Source organism: Malus domestica, chromosome 15, assembly GCF_042453785.1.
Source record: "Malus domestica chromosome 15, GDT2T_hap1".
Taxonomy (NCBI): domain Eukaryota; kingdom Viridiplantae; phylum Streptophyta; class Magnoliopsida; order Rosales; family Rosaceae; genus Malus; species Malus domestica.
The window spans coordinates 10,199,777-10,221,552 of record NC_091675.1 but is presented as its reverse complement, the minus strand read 5'-3'; the positions used below and the strand labels follow the sequence as shown (position 1 = coordinate 10,221,552).

The 21,776-nt window shown below is 38.3% G+C and overlaps 2 protein-coding genes across 5 annotated transcripts; one reads left to right on the top strand and one right to left on the bottom strand.

The window, feature by feature from the left end:
* Nucleotides 1-1,153: 1,153 nt before the first annotated feature.
* On the top strand, nt 1,154-16,173 carry LOC103456295 (TOM1-like protein 5). 4 transcript variants are annotated; one of them, XM_008395986.4, is made up of 11 exons: nt 1,154-1,538; nt 1,728-1,803; nt 2,516-2,629; nt 3,345-3,423; nt 3,640-3,738; nt 3,827-3,940; nt 5,027-5,184; nt 5,693-5,768; nt 14,396-14,481; nt 15,263-15,424; nt 15,598-16,173. In XM_008395986.4, the coding sequence occupies exons 3-11, from the start codon at nt 2,529-2,531 to the stop codon at nt 15,932-15,934; spliced, it is 1,212 nt and encodes a 403-aa protein (XP_008394208.1). In that variant the 5' UTR covers nt 1,154-1,538; nt 1,728-1,803; nt 2,516-2,528; the 3' UTR covers nt 15,935-16,173. The 4 variants fall into 4 exon arrangements, with proteins under 4 accessions (XP_008394208.1, XP_008394209.1, XP_008394210.1 ...); XM_008395987.4 differs by having other exon boundaries at nt 1,334-1,538; nt 2,511-2,629; XM_008395988.4 differs by having other exon boundaries at nt 1,372-1,538; nt 1,733-1,803.
* A 100-nt stretch (nt 16,174-16,273) lies between these two features.
* LOC103415524 (probable glycosyltransferase At5g03795) lies at nt 16,274-20,592 on the bottom strand. Its single transcript, XM_029093741.2, has 4 exons — nt 19,498-20,592; nt 19,114-19,367; nt 18,593-18,941; nt 16,274-16,993 (listed from the first exon to the last, which is right to left on the bottom strand). The coding sequence occupies exons 1-4, from the start codon at nt 19,828-19,830 to the stop codon at nt 16,325-16,327; spliced, it is 1,605 nt and encodes a 534-aa protein (XP_028949574.2). The 5' UTR covers nt 19,831-20,592; the 3' UTR covers nt 16,274-16,324.
* Between the last annotated feature and the right edge of the window lie 1,184 nt (nt 20,593-21,776).

Here is a 21,776-nt window from a genome sequence, read left to right as displayed (position 1 = left end):
CGATCGCATTCGACAATTCATACCTAGTAATTGTTAAAACCTTTGGTTTGGCCATGGTCCATGAACTTTATGGCCTTCCTCCCTACGAGAGCAGCTAGATATTATTATTATTAAATTAATCGGCCATCATCATATCCCAAGACCCCCGAGTCCTCGAAACGAGAAAACAAATGAGCCGCCAAAAATAGGCTAAAAATCAAGAAGAATAAAAAATAAAAAATAAAGGAGATGCAACACGAAGACTCTTAGGAGGCCACTTATTCTAGTACCACTTTCATTTAAAATTGCTTAAGTTAATAGTGTACATGTGAGTTAGTATAATTACATTTATTAGTTTATCTTTCGTAATTGTATACAATCGTTGCTTTGGACATACTCCACGAACCTTATGGCTTTCCTCCCTACAAGAACCGCCGAAATGAGGATACAAATGAACCGCTAAAAATAAGCAAAAAAATAAAGACAGAACATAAAGAAAAATGCAACACGAAAAATTAACAAGAAGTCAACAATTCTGACACTATTCTAGTCTCTCGCCCAAACTCCGCTAAAAGTAATTTTCTTCTAGTTGTGAGAAAACCCAAACCCAAGTTTTTTTACTTTTTCGACGGGCCCCGGCGGTGCCCCTACTTCGACAACTCTGTATATTATATTCTATCAATCATTTATCATTTCCATCTTTTTAAGCTTAGCAAGTAAAGTGAGAAGGAAAGAGTGGACAAGGTCGGAGTTCAACGAGTGTCGGATCCGTGAGTTCCTTAATGTAATATGGACTATGAGCTTCTCTCTTCATCTATCTCAACATTATAATAGTCTTGAAGACTAGCTTGCTCTACTCTTTGGTGAAACTTGATCACACATTCCACAACATGCGCTTTATTGCGAGTCTCGAGGCTTTTCTTTGTCAAATCCGAATTCACTCTCTTCCTAATAAATAAGTCGCTAAAAATAAGCAAAAAAATAACGAAAAAACATAGAGAAAAATGCAACACGAAAACTTATCAAGAAGTCTCTCGCCCAAACTCTGCTAAAAATAATTTTCTTCTGGTTGTGAGAAAACCCAAACCCAAGTTTTTACTTTTTCGAGGAAATATGGAGCCCGATGGGGGCCCTGGCGGTGCCAATACATAGACAACTCCATATATTATATTGTATCAATCATTTATAATTTCTATCTTTTTAAGCTTAGCAAGTAAAGTAAGAAGGAAAGACCGGACAAGATTCGTCATCCCACATCAAGCCCCTCTGGCTATCCAAACTTTTCCTACTTTCTTTTTACATTTTCTATCACCTTTTATTTATTTATTTATTTATTTAAATTAAACTTATTTAAGTAAGCTTTGTAATATTATTAAATACATAATTTGTTGTTAATAACGGGAATCAATCATACTATATATGCTCTACTACCAAATCGCTGTAAACTCTCTTCGATTTGATCTGTGTGGGTTTTGGGTACATGGAGAAATGCTTAGGCTCTTGAGGATTTACCAGCTCATCTCCTTCTTCTTCCTCTTCCTCTCCCTGTTTCTTTATTGGTAATATATACATACATACATATATATATATATATGTATATATCGTCCTTTTTTCTTCTTCTTTCGTCTCGGGAGTGAAATCCAAGGGTTTTCCTTTCCCCCCCCCTCGTTTTCTTCAATTATATTTATTGAATTTAATTGTTTTATTATTGTTCTTAAGAAAAATATGTGAAAAATGTTTGCTTGCAGAGTAGAGTGGCATTAGCATATGAAGGGCCATCAGTTTTCAAGTTGCTGCTGCTGACATTCCAATTCTCCGTCTCAGGTTAATTCTTTTTGATACTTTATTTACTTTTTTATTTCTTATTCAGTATATAAAAATGTATGTGTATATGAATGGGTCGTAGTATTGAAGAAAATTCTTCTACTAGGTAGGTTGGAGTAATAGTCAATTGAATGGCTGTAGGATCGACTACTTATGATTTTTTCTGTGACCGAAATGCAGTAATTTAGAGTTTGAAGTTACTTTCTTAGGGTCTGGTGGCTGTTCTTTGGTTATGTTTGACTGTTTTGGGGGATAGTGGTTAGAGCCTTTGTGGGATCAAGTTCCGATCTTTGGCATTCTTATGAAATTCGGCTTCTTCATTGTTTCGGGAAGCACTAAATTTGTTTTTTTGTTTTGTTTTTATTTTTTGTTTTTTTGTTCTTTTGCAAATTTGGCGGCTTTTGTTTCAGAGGATCTCTTATTGTAACAAAATTTACTGTCTTTCTGAATCATGGAACTTAGTTTGGGTTTCTAGGGGCATCTCGTCCTCTGACATTAGATGGATTTGGTTGGGGGGTGAATATTATGGGAGGATAGTTGTGTCCATGTTTATCAATGATATATGACAAATAGACACCTTATGAAATCACAAGAGGCGTGCAAGTAGGAACAACATAGGATGCATAGGCACTTTTTCCTTGAACTTATACCTCAATGATTGAATTTATCTTTAGTTCATATTCTTACTTTCTATTCACTTTTTAAAGTCCAGAACTAACCAAAAGATGGCTGCTGAGCTTGTCAATTCTGCTACAAGCGAAAAACTGGCTGAAATGGACTGGATGAAGAATATTCAAATATGTGAATTAGTTGCGCATGATCATAGGTATAATTTCTAAAAGCTTCCAAATCTCTCTCTCTCATACTCACACACTCTCTCTCTCCCTCCCTCTCTCTCTCTCTCTCTCTCTCAGAAGAAGATAGGGTAACACATTATGAATGCATGTGTGCTTGTTATTTTGATTTGTAGTCTGAAGATTTTTCGGAGTTCATTAATTACAACCTTTAATTTTCTTGGGAAGGGGGACAATGTATTAGAAGGTATTTCTGGTTCAGTATAATGTGAAACAGCTTAATGCCTTTTTACCTATCCATACTTTATGGGCGACATGTTTAATATGATGTTGATGGTTACACTAGTAAACTGGATTGCACATAATTTGTTTGTGTCTAGGTTTCATCACTGTTATTGGGACCTTAGGATATTTAAGTTTGACAAAAAAGGATTGAATTTTTTTTCATAAGCATTTGTAGCTAATCCCTTAAGAACTGTACACATTTGTATCTAGGTTTCATCGTTGGATTGGGACTATCGACTTTGTCGAAGAAACCTATGACCTTGAGTTGGAAGTTCTGAATCAACTAATATGTATTATATGTTGATTTGAGTATTGTATCTGGAAAGTTCTTCTCAGACGATCCCTTTCTAGCCACATACAAGTTTAATAAGTTGCTTTCTCATTACCTACACCTAACAGCTTGGAAATTGAAATTTGAGCTGAAATTACTTATAAGTACTAATGAATTTTGGGTTGGCGCAGGCAAGCTAGAGATGTCATTAAAGCAATAAAAAAACGACTGGGGAGTAAACATGCAAATTCTCAACTTTATGCGGTTATGGTGAGTAATTGCCTGATTTTGTGATGATATTTGGTTTATGTTAGCCATCATGTTGGTTGTTTTTCTTGTACCTTCCTACCCTTCTCTTCTTCCTTGAATCGTGCACATCAAGGGACATTCAAACCTGAGTTTTTTTTTTAATTTTTTTTATACTTATATTGTTCTACTGTTATGTAGTTAGATGTAATATCATCCATTTATCCTTTTATTTTGTAGTTGCTGGAGATGTTGATGAACAACATAGGAGAACATATTCATAAACAGGTGGTCGATGTTGGGCTTCTTCCTATTCTAGTAAAGATAGTCAAGAAAAAGGTGTAAAATTGTTCTCATTTTCTCTGTAGCTAACAATTGGCTGATTTCATAATTAATTTATCCAGTTCGCATTTTTATGTGGTTGCAGTCAGACTTGCCAGTGCGAGAGCGCATCTTTCTACTTCTAGATGCCACACAGACATCCCTTGGTGGTGCTTCTGGGAAGTTCCCACAGTATTATACTGCTTATTATGACTTGGTGGTAGGTACAAACAAGTAATATACATACTCAGACGCTCATTTTATGAATATGAGAACAAACCAAATTAGAATTGTTCCACATGTAGGTTGGTTTAGATTCTTGGCATGTTGTAGCTGGAAAATAGATTAGATTTTACCAAGTATGTCATGTGAACTTCGAGGTCTATAGATAATAGAGCTCTTTGTTATTTGTTCTTCACAATCAATTGTAAATTGTAATACAAGCGTTTGGATGTATCAGTTTCAAATATTTTAAGATTTTGTCATTTTATTATGGGTAGAAATCAAAGTTATGCCATATAATTGTAAGTAATCTTGTTATTGAAAAGACCAATTTTGTGTGTGGCAATTAGGCCATTTTAAGAATGTAAGTGTTGATGGAATGATTCAGATGAATAAGTTGGATGTTTCTGGGGGAAATGGTGTGGAGTAATGGGCTTTTGAGGTGGTAAACTAGTGGTGATATGATGTTGACATAAAGTTTCCAGTTGACAACTAATAATACTTTTTCTAAGTTTGAATGCAATCATCAATTTGCAGAAGATTTTCTTCCTCATGAAAAGTCCAGTTTTGAGTGTAATTTTAACGTACGATTGAGCCCTTATACATTCAAATCTGTTTTCATTGCACCAAGCACATGCCGATGTCCGAATAACATATAGAAATCAAGCTCTTTTGCTTATATAATGATCATATACTAGAAAGATCTCCGGGGACTGGGGATAGCTCACCCGAGGGTCCATTTTGGGTTCAAATATGAATGCTGTCTTTTAAATTGTTAGCTAAATACGCAACCACACACACTGAAGTTTCAATAATTTTCAAAATTACAAGTTGTGAGGCATGCTGCACATGATACAAAAATGTCAATTTTGGCCTCCTTTAGGGTGAAAATTGTTCTGAAACTAGATTAGTGTATTGGTAGGCGTCATGGTTGTAATCTTTCATATAATTGAAACATCTGCTTCTTGGTCAACTTCTGAAGAACATATTTTGCAGTTTTTTAGTACGGTGTGGTTTAATGGTAAAAGATATTTAGGAAATGACTATATCTTGTGTCTTAAATTTCTGAATTAAATATTTTCAGAGTGCTGGACTAGAGTTCCATCAAAGGCCTCATCAGGTCACTACGAATTGCCCAACGCCACAATCAGCTAAGAAAAGTTCACCTAATGGTGAATTAGCATCATCTATACATGAAAGGGTTGCTCCTCAAGCAGAGCCACATATTGTTCCTGAATCTAGGTACCGTCCACATTTACTTTGAATATACTTGGGCATTCAAATGGTTTTTACTGCACTAGTCAACAGTTTAGAAAAAACCACCATTACTATAGTCTGTCATTCTTGGTTATCCATCTCTTGTTATTAAAACTAATGTACATAAATTTGTTTTTCCAATCTGGTGACTAAATTAACCGATGCAAATTACGAATGTTGGTGCTCTCATGTGAAGCCATTCATTGTTGACCTATTTAGTAGGCCTGTATATTTTCTTGTGATTAATAGTTAGGCCTTCATGTTTTTCCTATCGTAATGCAAATGAGAATGTATTCCTTTACTCAAAAATTCTAAAATCCTTACAGCGAGTTGTTCCTTGTGTATCCATTTTTGTTTCTTCTGAATTTATTTGTACCGATGGCACGATAAATTTTGTGAATGAGGGGTTAAGCATGTTAGCTGGGTTTTTTTTTCCTTAGTGTGTGTAGTTTGATAGCACGTGTTTTGATTTTTCTGTACTTATTTTATGCAGTATTATTCAGAAGGCTAGTAATGCATTAGATGTTTTGAAGGAAGTTCTTGATGCTGTTGATAGTCAGCATCCTGAGGTATGATTGTGGACTATCGTTTGCTTTTTAAATTCTGGAAAAGATGAGTTGCACACTTGCACAGCGGCTTTCATTGCCATATGACACAAAAGCTGTTGCATGTTCATATCTTTCCTTGCCTTTTAAGTAGTTATTGTCCAGTTTACAATGGTTTAAATTTTTGATCACTTAGCTGGTTTGTTTCTTCTTTATGATTGACTTGGAAAAGATGACATGTATAAATACTTGAAGAGTCAAGTTAGTGCTTGATGATGGGAAGTTTGTGTCAGGAGGTGGTTATCTTATCATAACTGATGTTTAGCTTAAAAGTGAATTTCAACCCCAACCTCACATATGGAAATGAACAGGAGCCTTGTGCATGCCAAAAGTTGCCTAATGGAATTAATTTACTGCTTGAGTGTGGAACTCTTTCTTGTTAATTTCTAATGTGGATGGACAACGTAAGCTGCATTGCCTATTCCTTTTCCGTCTCTTACAAAAATCTGTCCCTTTTTTCAAGGATTATTATACTTATTCCTTGGTTCTGTACTTTAGAGGTCGCACTTGGTGCGATGGCAAGTGCCTTCGCCCATAAGCGGTAGGTCTCGGGTTCGAGACTTGAGAGCAGCCTCTCTATAAATGGGGGTAAGGCTAGCCGACATTCACCTCTCCCAGACCCTGCGTAAAGCGGGAGCCTTGTGCACTGGGTACGACCTTGGTTCTGTACTTTGATGGTACAGTCCAATTAGAGTCCTCGTACTTTTACAGTGTGCCTACTAGGCATGCGTATGGATATCTATAGTTCAGAAGAAAGATGTAGATTACTAAAACCACTGTTAGAAAACAACAGTACATGACATTTTATGTTTACATGCAAACAACAGGCATGCATTATATGCAGAAAGTAATAAGCCTTGGGTTAGTCGACTTACTAAACCTTTAAAATGAAGGAGGCTTTACAGCTAAAAGAGTATTGGCGTTGGGAGGTACTTACAAAGTAGGTGAAAGAGGGAAGATGTGAAAGTTGATGAGAGGGATGAGTGACCAGAACAAAGTGGATGAGTTATAGCCTATTAGGGTTAAAAGGAAATGGTACGACTTAATAAGTATTATCAGGTAGTTGAATCATTGTTGGTTTGGTTATTACGGGTCCTCAGAGTGACCAGTTATCATTAAATGGAGCCGGTTGGTTTGGATTGTGACCCTAGTGTGAAAATTAAGAGAGAACAGAAGAAAACCAACCCGGGTTGTGTTGTTCGGTTTAGCTGATTTGTTAACAAGGTAGCCCACCCCTACAAACAATCCCCTTCAGCATGGTTTGACCGGTTGAGAACAATAATGGTTACTCATGACAAGTTTAGAAGCGGGACTGAGCATTCAACATTCTTTAAATAGAGAGAGACAGATCATGACATTGCAATTTTGATTGTCTGTGTCGATGACACTGTTATCACTGGGAGTGAGAGTTGGGGCATTCAAGTCTAGTCCTTGATTTTGGGTCAAATTTTCGTACTGTAGAATTAAGTTAGCTTTGTTGTTTCTAGGTTGAAGACTTGAAGTTTAAAGATTAATGTAAGGTATTATTTGTCTCAGAGGAAGTCTGTTCTTGACATTTTAATGCGTGCTATCTTGGCTGGAAACTTGTGGTCAGACATATGGAGACTACAACAACAACAACAACAACAACAAAGCCTTTTCCCACTAAGTGGGGTCGGCTATATGAATCCTAGAACGCCATTGCGCTCGGTTTTGTGTCATGTCCTCCGTTAGATCCAAGTACTCTAAGCCTTTTCTTAGAGTCTCTTCCAAAGTTTTCCTAGGTCTTCCTCTACCCCTTCGGCCCTGAACCTCTGTCCCGTAGTCACATCTTCGAACCGGAGCGTCAGTCGGCCTTCTTTGCACATGTCCAAATCACCGGAACCGATTTTCTCTCATCTTTCCTTCAATTTCGGCTACTCCTACTTTACCTCGGATATCCTCATTCTCAATCTTATCCTTTCTCGTGTGCCCACACATCCCACGAAGCATCCTCATCTCTGCTACACCCATTTTGTGTACGTGTTGATGTTTCACCGCCCAACATTCTGTGCCATACAACATCGCTGGCCTTATTGCCGTCTTATAAAATTTTCCCTTGAGCTTCAGTGGCCTACGACGGTCACACAACATGTTGGATGCACTCTTACACTTCATCCATCCAGCTCGTATTCTATGGTTGAGATCTCCATCTAATTCTCCGTTCTCTTGTAAGATAGATCCTAGGTAGCGAAAACGGTCGCTTTTTGTGATCATCGCTAAATTGCTCCGATCATTAGTGTGGATAAGTATATAAATGGATAGAGATAGGAAAGCAAACACAAGATGTACGTGGTTCACCCAGATTGGCTACGTCCACGGAATAGAAGAGTTCTCATTAATTGTGAAGGGTTTACACAAGTACATAGGTTCAAGCTCTCCTTTAGTGAGTACAAGTGAATGATTTAGTACAAATGACATTAGAGTACAAATGACATTAGGAAATATTGTGGGAGAATGATCTCGTAATCACGAAACTTCTAAGTATCGGAGTGTGGTATCATCTTGACTTGCCTTATCTGTCTCATAGGTAGATGTGGCAGCTTCTCTGGAAGTACTCTTCCTCCATCCAGGGGTGGTATCTTTAACTGGTGGAGATGCACAAGGTAATGTATCAATTTTACTTGAAGCTTACTTGTAGTTTCAGGCTTGGTCAAGCGCGATACAAACCATGTAGTAGGAGTCCCCCAAGTCGCCGAGCTAGGGGATTTGCTGAAAGAGGTGACAGACAAGGTAAGCAATCAGAGCTCCGGCTGATTGTTCACCTTCTCCCCATCTTGCAGCAGCATGAAGGATAAAGAGAAGAAAAATGAGAAGAGATGATATGGGATACTTTTGCTTTTGAAGAAGTAACTTTCCACAGGCTTATTCTTGAACTGAGCTGGAGGGTTTTCTGGTTTCCTCCAGAGTATAAGGCCGACTGAAGAATTTGAGGGTCAAAACAAGTCCATCAAATCTAGAGTACGTTCGACCCTGCTGATATGGGATACTTTTGCTTTTGACAGAGTAATGGATGGATCGGCACGTGTGCTGTTACGCTTGTCTCCACATGCTTCCTTGTATCCTTCGCACTTGCCCTATCTGTTCCTCAAGCAGATGCGGTATCTTCCCTGGCAACATAAGATGTTGAAGATGAGTACTCGAGAGCAATGCCAGGTAAGTAATCAGGTAAGGGGTTCCAGGCTGTCAGTTCCTGGCTAGGAGCTTGATTTCAAGTGCTGACTGATTGCTCTCTTTCTCCTTATCTTGCAGGTAAAAACAAGGCCAAAGGAAAAGACAGGGAAAAAGCATGATATGGGATACTCTTGCTTTTAACCCTGATGATATGAGATATTCTTGCTCTAGTATAGCTTGTTTGCAGAGGTATTATCGGGGGGAAAGAAAGCTGAATATTTCGAAAGGCTTCGTTGGGAGTGCCCTCTCAGATATGAGGAAGGGTTGAGCATTTTTGCAGGTCTGCCTGTCCGTTGGGGATGGAGGTCGACATATATAGGAGTCTCCCTAACAACAAGTAGTAATGCTATTCCTTTACCCTGCTTGGTCATAGCACGGTAGTGGGAACTGCCAGCTTCACATGTTTTAACTCTGTCAGAGCACTTTGAAAAAGTGGTATGTGGTATCTGGCTCTCGAGATTCGGAGAACGATGCTTCTTCGATTTTTGAGAAAGCAATCATGGTGGGGGTCTGGCTCTCGAGATTCGGGGAGCAGTGTCTCTTCGATTTTTGAGAAAGTAATCATGTTGGGAGTCTGGCTCTCGAGATTCGGAAGGCGGTGCCTCTTCGATTTTGGAGTAAGCAATCTTGTTGGGAGTGTTTTCTCGGATGTGAGTAAAGGTTGGGCATGTTTGCTAGTCTACCTTGCCACGAAGCACGGAGGTTGACACACAGGGACTTTCCAATTATCCAGCAGTGGTACTGTTCCTTTACCCTTGTGGGTAATAATATGGTAGCTAGACCTTCAAAATTTATGTGTCTAAACTTTGTTAGTGCTGTTTCTTTGCTATTCTTTTACCTTTCTTGGTCAGAGTGATGTAGTGGGAGCTGCAAGCTTCACGTGCTCAACTTTGGCAGAGACTTTGACAAAGTTATCTGTGGTACCCATGAGCTATTGTTGCGTGTGGGAAGTGGGTGATTGAACAGTGAGATTCATGTGCTTTCTACTTCACCAGAAGTCTTCGACAGAATGCCCATAATTTCCGCAAAGCTGAGTGTGCGTGTGACAGGTGCTGACAAGGCTAGAAAAGAAGGTGCCTCTTCGATTTCTGAGATCGGCCCTCGTGGTCTCTGAGCAGCCCAGCTTTTGAGAAAGCGAGCGCCTCTTCGATTGATTCGGAGAACGATGCCTCTTCGATTTTTGAGAAAGCAATCATGCTGGGGGTCTGGCTCTCGAGATTAGGGGAGCAGTGTCTCTTCGATTTTTGAGAAAGTAATCATGTTGGGAGTCTGGCTCTCGAGATTCGGAGGGCGGTGCCTCTTCGATTTTGGAGCAAGCAATCTTGTTGGGAGTGTTTTCTCGAATGTGAGTAAAGGTTGGGCATGTTTGCTAGTCTACCTTGCCACGAAGCACAGAGGTTGACACACAGGGACTTTCCAATTATCCAGCAATGGTACTGTTCCTTTACCTTCTCTTCGATTTTTGAGAAAGTAGTCATGTTGGGAGTCTGGCTCTCGAGATTCGGAGGACGGTGCCTCTTCGATTTTGGAGCAAGCAATCTTATTGGGAGTGTTTTCTCGAATGTGAGTAAAGGTTGGGCATGTTTGCTAGTCTACCTTGCCACGAAGCACGGAGGTTGACACACAGGGACTTTCCAATTATCCAACAGTGGTACTGTTCCTTTACCCTTGTGGGTAATAATATGGTAGCTAGACCTTCAAAATTTATGGGTCTAAACTTTGTTAGTGCTGTTTCTTTGCTATTCTTTTACCCTTCTTGGTCAGAGCGATGTAGTGGGAGCTGCAAGCTTCACGTGCTCAACTTTGGCAGAGAACTTTGGCAAAGTTATCTGTGGTACCCATGAGCTATTGCTGCGTGTGGGAAGTGGGTGATTGGACAGTAAGATTCATGTGTTTTCTACTTCCCCAGAAGTCTTCGACAGAATACCCATAATTTCCGCAAAGCTGAGTGTGCGTGTGACAGGTGCTGACAAGGCTGGAAAAGTAGGTGCCTCTTCGATTTCTAAGATCGGCCCTCGTGGTCTCTGAGGAGCCCAGCTTTTGAGGAAGCGAGCGCCTCTTCGATTTCTGAGATCGGCTTTCGTGGTCTTTGAGCAGCCCAACTTTTGAGAAAGCAAACACCTCTTCGATTTATGAGATCAACCCTCGTGGTCTCTAAGCAGCCCAGCTTTTGAGAAAGCAAACGCCTCTTCGATTTCTGAGCAGGCGCCTCTTCGATGTCTAAAGCTTCGTCGAGTGCAGCTTTTTATAGGGGCTGGCATTAAGTTCCAAAGCACACTTGAATCTCCACCAGTAGAAGCTCCATTCTTGCACTTCTAAGATCTTGATTTGTCCGACCTCTTCTCTCTTCAATACCTTTGAAAATGTCTGGCCCCTCCGACCGTCGTTTTGACTTGAACCTTGTTGAAGAGGCAGCCCCGCCTTCTCCAGACAACATATGGCGCCCATCCTTCGTCTCCCCTACTGGTCCTCTTACCGTTGGGGATTCCGTGATGAAGAATGATATGACCGCTGCGGTGGTGGCCAGGAACCTTCTCACTCCCAAAGATAACAGACTACTTTCCAAACGGTCTGATGAGTTAGCTGTTAAGGATTCACTGGCTCTCAGTGTTCAGTGTGCAGGTTCTGTGTCTAATATGGCCCAACGCCTATTTGCTCGAACCCGCCAAGTTGAATCATTGGCGGCCGAAGTGATGAGTCTCAAACAGGAGATTAGAGGGCTCAAGCATGAGAATAAACAGTTGCACCGGCTCGCACATGACTATGCTACAAACATGAAGAGGAAGCTTGACCAGATGAAGGAAACTGATGGTTAGGTTTTACTTGATCATCAGAGATTTGTGGGTTTGTTCCAAAGGCATTTATTGCCTTCGTCTTCTGGGGCTGTACCGCGTAATGAAGCTCCAAATGATCAACCTCTGATGCCTCCTCCGTCTAGGGTTCTGTCCAGTACTGAGGCTCCGAATGATCCCCCTCCGATGCCTTCTCTTTCTGGGGCTCTACCGACTGCTGAGACTTCTCCTAAGCAACCTTTGTGAAGGCTCCATCTTGTTTGTTTATTTTGACTCATGTATATGTACATATTTGTAGCTTATCGGGGATATCAATAAATAAGTTTTCCTTCATTTCAACGTATTGTGTTAAATACACCAAAGCCTTCTTCGCTAAGTTCTTTGAATTTTCTTTTGTTGAAGCTTGTATGTTGAAGCTTTCTGAGTGGAGCATGTAGGTTGGGGTAGTGTTCCCTTAATTTTTCGAGTGAGGTAAACTTCTCGGTTGGAGACTTGGAAAATCCAAGTCACTGAGTGGGATCGGCTATATGAATCTTAGAACGCCATTGTGCTCGGTCCTGTGTCATGTCCTTCGTTAGATCCAAGTACTCTAAGTCTTTTCTTAGAGTCTCTTCCAAAGTTTTCCTAGGTCTTCCTCTACCCCTTCGGCCCTGAACCTCTGTCCCATAGTCGCATCTTCTAATCGGAGCGTCAGTAGGCCTTCTTTGCACATGTCCAAACCACCGTAACCGATTTTCTCTCATCTTTCCTTCAATTTCGGCTACTCCTACTTTACCCCGGATATCCTCATTCCTAATCTTATCCTTTCTCGTGTGCCCACACATCCAACGAAGCATCCTCATCTCCGCTACACCCATTTTGTGTACGTGTTGATGCTTCACCGCCCAACATTCTGTGCCATACAGCATCGCCGGCCTTATTGCCGTCCTATAAAATTTTCCCTTGAGCTTCAGTGGCATACGGCGGTCACACAACACGCCAGATGCACTCTTCCACTTCATCCATCCAGCTTGTATTCTATGGTTGAGATCTCCATCTAATTCTCCGTTCTTTTGCAAGATAGATCCTAGGTAACGAAAACGGTCGCTCTTTGGTATTTCTTGATCTCCGATCCTCACCCCTAACTCGTTTTGGCCTCCATCTGCACTGAACTTGCACTCCATATATTCTGTCTTTGATCGGCTTAGGCGAAGACCTTTAGATTCCAACACTTCTCTCCAAAGGTTAAGCTTTGCATTTACCCCTTCCTGAGTTTCATCTATCAACACTATATCGTCTGCGAAAAGCATACACCAAGGAATATCATCTTGAATATGTCCTGTTAACTCATCCATTACCAACGCAAAAAGGTAAGGACTTAAGGATGAGCCTTGATGTAATCCTACAGTTATGGGAAAGCTTTCGGTTTGTCCTTCATGAGTTCTTACGGCAGTCTTTGCTCCTTCATACATATCCTTTATAGCTTGGATATATGCTACTCGTACTCCTTTCTTCTCTAAGATCCTCCAAAGAATGTCTCTTGGGACCCTATCATACGCTTTTTCCAAATCTATAAAGACCATGTGTAAATCCTTTTTCCCATCTCTATATCTTTCCATCAATCTTCGTAAGAGATAGATTGCCTCCATGGTTGAGCGCCCTGGCATGAACCCGAATTGGTTGTCCGAAACCCGTGTCTCTTGCCTCAATCTATGCTCAATGACTCTCTCCCAGAGCTTCATTGTATGACTCATTAACTTAATACCCCTATAGTTCATGCAATTTTGTACGTCGCCCTTATTCTTGTAGATAGGCACCAAAGTGCTCGTTCGCCACTCATATGGAGACTAATCAGAAATTAATGTCCGAGTTTGGTGGCTCAGTTGATAATTCTGACATGAATAGAGGCTCATAATGGAGCTAATTTACATGACTATCACTTACCCAGATATTCTCTATGCAGTCATTGTTTGAGTCAATCTTGACCAACCACGGTTTGTCACATGAACGCAGTTGTACGCATTCTGTAGTATGCGATAGCTATATAAACTAATGTACTAGCTGTTCTGCTATATTAAATGGTGGCATCATGATCATCACGTTCTTTTCTGATGTTATGGCGAAGTCTTTAGAAATACAAACAGAATGGTAAAAGATGAAACTAAAAAAAAAATCCAGATGTCCATGAGATAACAAGGTAGGAGAACTTTGCAAGACTATTTACTGTTTCTTGCAGGGGCCTTGCTTACATTCATACAACAAAATATATTGATTTTCTTAGGAAAATGTAAAACAGATGTCACCTCATAACTCTCAAAGGGAATTCATTCATGAAAACTCATTGTGCAAAATAAGCCATCCAATTGGGATGTCTGGATTCATCTTTGCCATAACCTGGTTTTTTTTAAGCCACATTTAGTCATTTTTCCGTTGCATTGTGTCCTCATCTTTCACGTTGGACATGGAGTTACTCCCAGGGGCATGTCCCTTGTATTAAAATGAATCAAATGATGATTATGACATAATTACATTGCATGTCTGGTTGGTTGACAAGTTGATGTTTAAAGGTGCCCTTTAATGTTTAAATTATCTTCTGTAATGTTGACTCTTAGATATATGTTTCTCTAGGGGGCAAAGGATGAATTCACACTTGATCTTGTGGAACAATGTTCTTTCCAAAAGCAAAAAATTATGCATCTTGTGATGACTTCTCGGTAAGGCTTCTATTATTCTGTAAAGTATAACAATTTTCCTTTTTTATTGGTTGCATAGCACTGTACTCATACTAAATTTTGTTGATATGGTAATTAAATCTCATTAGGTACATGATAAGTTTAACTCTAGACGGGGTGAGTTTGTTCCCCCAGATACTGAGTTGCTTCAGTTACCTCGTTAGCAATATGTAGTTAGATTTTGTTTAAGGATACAGGGATAGCATTACTTTTTAAATGTCATGAGAAGTTTCGCCTGCTTGGGGTGGTGTTTTGATGTTTAATCTCAAGCTGAAGAAATATGTAAAGGCGAATGAAGTTTTTCCAATTAGGTGATAGTAATTGGACTACATAAATTTCTTGTTGAAATCCATAGTTGCACATTCAGGTGCAGATATATAAAACCTAGATGGCTCAAGAGCCTTGGACATTGTTAAACTGTTGTACTAATTATGCTCATTGACATTTTGGTTTTAGCTCCAAGGGAAGAACTTCCTATTTTCTATGGTGATATAGTTGATATTGCAAGACTGGAAAAACTGTGGGATTGAGAACACTTTCTGAATTGTTTTGTTTTCAACTTTGAAGGATGGGATATTCGAATGTGGTCTTAAATATTTGTATGGCTCTGATGGGATCCGTAGTTAGTCCTTCAAAATATGATAGTTTGGTTTAGGGGACAAGTATATGTACAGATGCTGCCCATTCTTTAAAACAAACATGCCTGCATGTATAACCTGTAGTACTTGTAGCTCCAACTGAACCTTGTCTTTAATTTTCCTAGGGATGAGAAGGCCGTTTCTCGGGCTATTGAGTTAAATGAGCAGCTCCAGAAGGTTCTTGCAAGACATGAATTCCTACTTTCTTGTAAGCCTATACCAACTGTTAACCATCTTAACCAAGAGGAGGCTGAGGAGGAAGAGGAGGCTGAGCAGCTTGTCCGAAGGTATGTTCAACTACATGGGCCTAAGGTTTTCCTTGTATGAACATTTTTAATCTTTATGATCACTGCAAACTATGGTTTGAAAAAATATCGTTCAACTTCGGTATGGGGATGTCTACAAACATGTATGATTTGGTGATCTGAAATCAGTTGTCTTTTACTGAAAAACTTTACAGGCTACGGAAAGGAAAAGCTTGTGTAAGGCCTGAGGATGAAGAGCAATCAGCCGAGCGCCCCCACTTGGGCTTGCTTGGATCAACCCAGCCAGCAGAACGGCTGAACCGTCCACTTATACGACCACTTTCGTTAGAGCCATTGCATGAATCAAATGGGCATCTTCCACCTGCAAATGGGCATCTTCCACCCCCACCTGCAAAACACATTGAGAGGGAAAAATACTTCCAGGGAACCAAGACCGATGGTTCTGGTTTGGCTGGCCATGTGAGGGGTCTCTCATTACATAGTCGTAATGCCAGTAGCTCTCGCAGTGGAAGCATGGATTTCAGCGAATGACTGTTTTACTCGAGGGGCCTCTCGTGTATGACCAGGTTTTTATTTTCTCAAGTTTTTTTCTTTATATATTGGTAGTTGATATGGCGATGGTTTCTGATCTGGTAGTGTTGTGGAAAGCTGGAGAACATAGCTGCCATGTTTGATCTCATGTTTTCATATGTGATCTTATCTTATGACCTCAGGTTTGTCTTATGAATATACATATATCTATATATGTTACATCTCAACATTTATTAGCAGCTTATGTGCCCGCAACTGCCTGCGTCGAACTTATTTTGTTAGACGTACATACACATCTGTCCTTGTAAGACAATCGGATGATACGCAGCAACAACCATGTAGAAAACATCTTGAAGGATTTCTTTTTATTAGCCAAATGGATGAGCTCAATTAGGTGAATACATCTTTAATGCGAATGTTTAAGCGTCTGAGCCAGATGGAGTGAACAATCATGTGGAAAACATCGTATCTCTTCGGGGGTCCATTCACCAAAAAATGTCGTTGCACTTGTTTCACCTTCCTCTGCATCCGGAGGTACTCCCTGCTCGATATGGCTGTCAATATGGTCTTGATGTCGGATATATTCTTGACCGGAACTTGTACAGAAAACGAGTTCCAGTTCAAAACATCGCTGAATGGAGGAACGTAGCCATCTGAAATCAACACCGGCACACAGTCGGCATAAATTGCTTCCACCACTCTTGGACTTGCCACTTCGTACCCGCTAGGGCATAAGCAAAACTTGCTGCTCTTGAGCATGTTCTCGTACGACACTCCCTGAGGAAGTTTGTCGTAAACTAACACGTCTTGGTCTTTGCCCTTCCATTCGTTTAGGAGAAGGTACCTGATGTGGCCGTGTAGACCCCCTGCAAAGAAAGCTAGTGTGGATCGCTTCGATGGAGGCTGGCCGCCGATTCCCGACATTTCCGATGTTTTCAGATTAATCTCTGGAAGTGACGCATCTTTCGACGGATTAAATCCTTCTGTAGTGTTCGCATTGCATAGAATTCTAATGGAGTTGTGGAATAAATCAGGGACGAAGGATGTCGTATATGGTCCCTGTAAAATGAACAAGGACTCGGTTATATTATCGACCAACTAATACACTCATACAGTCGCTTAGCAATAAGAAAAGTAGAAGGAAAAAAACGAAATAAGTCGAAATAAGTCAGCATGAGACTGAGTTAGGTAATGAGCTAGGATTAGAATAAGTTTAGAGTTCGATTCTCTTTAATTTAATAAACAAAAATCAAACTTAGAAGAAAAAAAAAAAATCTAAGGGTGCTATTTTTGGTATTTCAACAATCTCATTTTTGCACTTCTCACAATTGCATTTTTCTAAATACAGAAGCTTAAAATGTATAATGAGATATTTGGAATGACAATAACATAATTTAAATTATTGAAATTAAAAAAAATTGGGAAATGCACAGTAATGACACCATTAGAATGAGCTCTTACAAAAATGGCAAAAGTTGTAACAACTACAAAATTGACTTGAAGGAGTGACTTAAACAATGTGGAAGACAATATATCAACCAAATATCAACGACATCTTAACAACGTTATTAAAGTATGAATACCAAATATTGATGTCATATCAACAAAATTTATTAAATATCGATTAAGTATCTACTGAATAAGAATGGGTCATTTTTGTATTTATTTCAACTTGGTGTCATTTTTGGAGGGTACAATACTTGGGTACTGATTAATCATTACCCAATTTACTGACCCTCTTATTGTTAAATTATAGAGATAGAACTTATAAGGAATTTTATGTTATGTACTCTTCTCTCTCTGAGGGAATTTTACATTATGTATTCTTATCCCTGTGGAGACATATTTATAGTGATACATTCCCTTGTAGGGCAAGGAAAATGAAACCCTAAATAAAATCCTAAGGACCTAATCTATGTGCAATAGGAAATCTTCTCAGAAAAGGAAAATAAATCACACTACTAATATTAATGGTTTGGGCTTCGGAAGCACCAGCGCTTGCTTCAAGCAAAGAAAGTGTCTTTGAGTTAGTGGGGTGCGCTTGATGAATCATCATTAGGAGACTATTGTGCTTTTCAACGAGTAAAAGGGTAATAATAAAATTGAAGAATGTGGTGAAATTTCGCTCTTTACATTGTTGCTGCAAGAGCATGTTAGAGGCATAGAAGGACAAGAAAAATCTTCTCCAATCAAAATTCAGTCGAGCTTTACAAACTTCAAAATAGTACCCATTCACAAATTTTGAGGTATTGGAAACAAAGGTTTTGCCAATCATGTTTTCTTCAGGCAAGGAGATCACATACCTTGCTTCATATATATCTCTAAACCACGAATTGCAGTGGTCCTTCATATACATATGCAAATTGAAACAAACGTATAGAAAGACAAAAAATGAGAAAAAGATAGCAGGGCCAGACTGTGCTACATTGGCCTTGTGTGCATTTGGAAGCTAATAAACGGTAATTTTATTATGAAGCAAGGAGTTGGTAACTGAAAAGAAAAATCAAGTGATTTTCTTAATGCTTTTTTAGCCACCTATATATTGTATTTACGAGTAAAGGTAAGATTATAAAATATTCAATTTAAAGTGCATATAGCTTTTTTTTTAAAAAAAAAAATTAGCACACGTAATTAGAAGATAACATATAATGTACGTACCCAATCATGACAGGACAACATGAAATGATCGGCACCGTGGCTTCGGTTCCAGAACGGATGTTTGTGAGAAATGAGATTGATGTAGTCGACCACAGCAAGCTTCATGCCACTTCGATCAAAGGTTTCAGGCATATAGATATACTCAACCATAGTAACCACACTGAATGGAAGGAAATAAACAAGTGCCTTGTGAGGGTCTTTTGTACGATAAAATTTTCCCTTCTCCATCTCATGAATAAACCTTCCTTCTGATGAATATATACCCCTGCATGGCCCTTCGTGAAATATTGGAACCTCTCCTTCTTCGTATACATAGATCTTGAACACCTTCTCCATCTCTAGGTAACTCCTGCCAACTTTTCCTTTTATTTTATTTTTAATTATTATATTGTATAACAACAATTAATTAACTAAATATTTGTTAATAATTCTGATTTAGACGCTTAATTTTGTTGTTAGGTAGACTGCAATTCTAAATCATTAATTAATCAAGTTGAGTTTACTTTGTCTATATAATGTACCTGTGGAAGGCGTTAGGGTTATGATATATAGGGCCTCGAGGAACATAATCAGGGTCTTGATGTGTGGATGTTTTATTCCTAACTTTAGCAGCTTCTCTAATGGCAGACCTTGCTCTACCCAAACTTGCTTCTACTTTATCAAGCTGGCTGCCGCTGATGAACACTGTTCTATTGGCAACAACATCATTATCCACTGTATTAATCACGTCTCCTTCTACTTTCTGGATTATCGTCTCTTGCAACACATCAGCTGCCTAATTAATGACAAAACACAAGATTAACTTAAGATATGTATAAAGACATGATTAAGAAATTAACATACAGAGAGAGAGAGAGAGAGAGAGAGAGAGAGAGAGAGAGAGAGAGAGAGAGAGAGAGACTCACTGATATTTGAGGGGCAGGAGCAGGAGCTGGAGATGAGTTGGCTGTATTTAGGTTATTTAGTGAAGAGAAACTAAAAAGTAGAGGTTGTGGTGGTGGTTGAGTGGATGTTAAAGCAGCATGAGAGTAAGTAGTAGTAGTAGTATTAATATCACTACTACCACCAGCTGAAGCTGCAGCTACTTTCCATGTTGTCTCTGAAGAAGACGAAGATGAGGAGGAGGAGGAAGAAGCCCTTGAGATTACCAACAAAGATACTGCCAAAGTTAATACGAGTATTAATCCCACTAAAATCGAGGATAAAGATGAAACTGGTTTGTTACGACTGGGCCTCATTTTTCTCCAGCTGATAATCTCTTCCTAGTGTCCTAGCTAATTCCTTAAAGGCTAGCTCCATATACATCCACCAAACATGCACAGCACTAGTATCCATATATACATATCCTATCCATATGTATCCACTAAGACCAACTCTACTGGTTGAGGTTAAATACTGAATTTCAAGCCAAAACCATTGGAGGATAAAAACTGTTTTTATGGGTTCAATACTAAATTTTTAGCCTAAAAAATTTAAGCTTTAACCCATAAAAACAGTTTTTATCCTCCAATGGTTTTGGATTTAAAATATTTGCCCGAGATTATTGAAGAATAAATTTAGACCTTTTTTTTTTGCAGTTAACTTCTTTAAAAATAAATTTATGTAGATTATCCTAATTTATATTATTATGAACATTTTAACTTAAAAATAATTAGAATCCGATAAATAATGAAAAATTATTAAATATGCTTCAATCTTACAACAATTACTAATACAAATATTTTAGCCATCTGATTTTGTTTGGAATAGGAAGAAACAGTTTTGGATGGGGGTAGAAGAAAATGAGAGGGAAAAATACTTCCAGGAAACCAGGACATTGGTTCTGGTTTGGCTTGCCATGCGAGGGGTCTCTCGTTACCTAGTCGCAATGCCAGTAGCTCTCGCAGTGGAAGCATGGATTGATTGACTGTTGTACTCGAGGAGTGCCTTGTCGGACCAGGTTTTTATTTTCTTAAGTTTTTTTCTTTATATATTGATAGTTGATATGGTGAGGGTTTCTGATCTGTTAGTATGGTAGAAAGCTGGAGAATATAGCTGCCGAGGCTTCTGCCATATTTGATCACATGTTTCATATATGATCTTATATCTTATGGCCTCAGGTTTGTATTATGAATATATATCTCTATATAATTATATTATGTCTGAAAATTTGTTAACAGCTTATGTGCCCGCAACTGCCTGCGTCGAACTTTTTTTGTTAGACGTACGTGTACGCATAGGTCCTCGTAAGACAATCGGATGATATATGTGCAGTAACAATCATGTGGAAAACATCTTGAAGGAATTTCATTGATTAAAATCCTATTCATTTTCAATTTTTGATTAAGGTTCTTGGATATTAATAACATCATTAATTATTTGAATAATAAAATATTTTTATTTTTAAATATATTCCTTTAGTGTTAAAAATGTTACAATTAGTATATTTATATTTATGGCTAAATTTTTTATCATATATTTTCATTTTTAGTTTGTACCTATTTTTAATTTGTACCAATTTTTTTTTCATTTTTAATTTTTACCCATATATTAGTTTCTTTTTGTGCCCATATTTTTTAAAGTTTTATTTGTATTTATACCCATGTGTATACTGTCACGTGATATTGTATATTTAATTAATAATAGAAAAATTACATATGGTATATTTATGTTTTATGCCTAAACTTTGTATCATATATTTATATTTTTAGTTTGTACCCATTTTTAATTTGCAACATTTTTTAAAATTTGTAGTATTTTCTTTTTAGTTTTATTTTGTACCCATGTATTAATTTCTTTTAGCGCCTATATTTTTTAATCTTTTATTTGTACCCTAATTTATTTATAATGTACTCATTTTTCTTTATTAATGTACCACCTTATTATATGTGAAATGTACCAATTTTTTTTAACACTATGGATACATTCTTTTGCCATTTATTATTTCTTATTTTTACATAGTTTTTATCCATTTATTCAATCAAAATGTTAGAATTTTTTTATTGTAACCATTTTTAATAGTATTATAATGAGGGATTTTAAATTTATAGGATTATAAATCTCTTAAAATATCAAACAATTAATGTCAAAACTATAAAAATATAAATATTAATTGTAATATAATGAGGTGTACAAAGTCAAGGGACTTTGATTAAATTTAAAATATCATTAAGGTTTTAGTCAAAGAATGTTAAAGATTATGGAC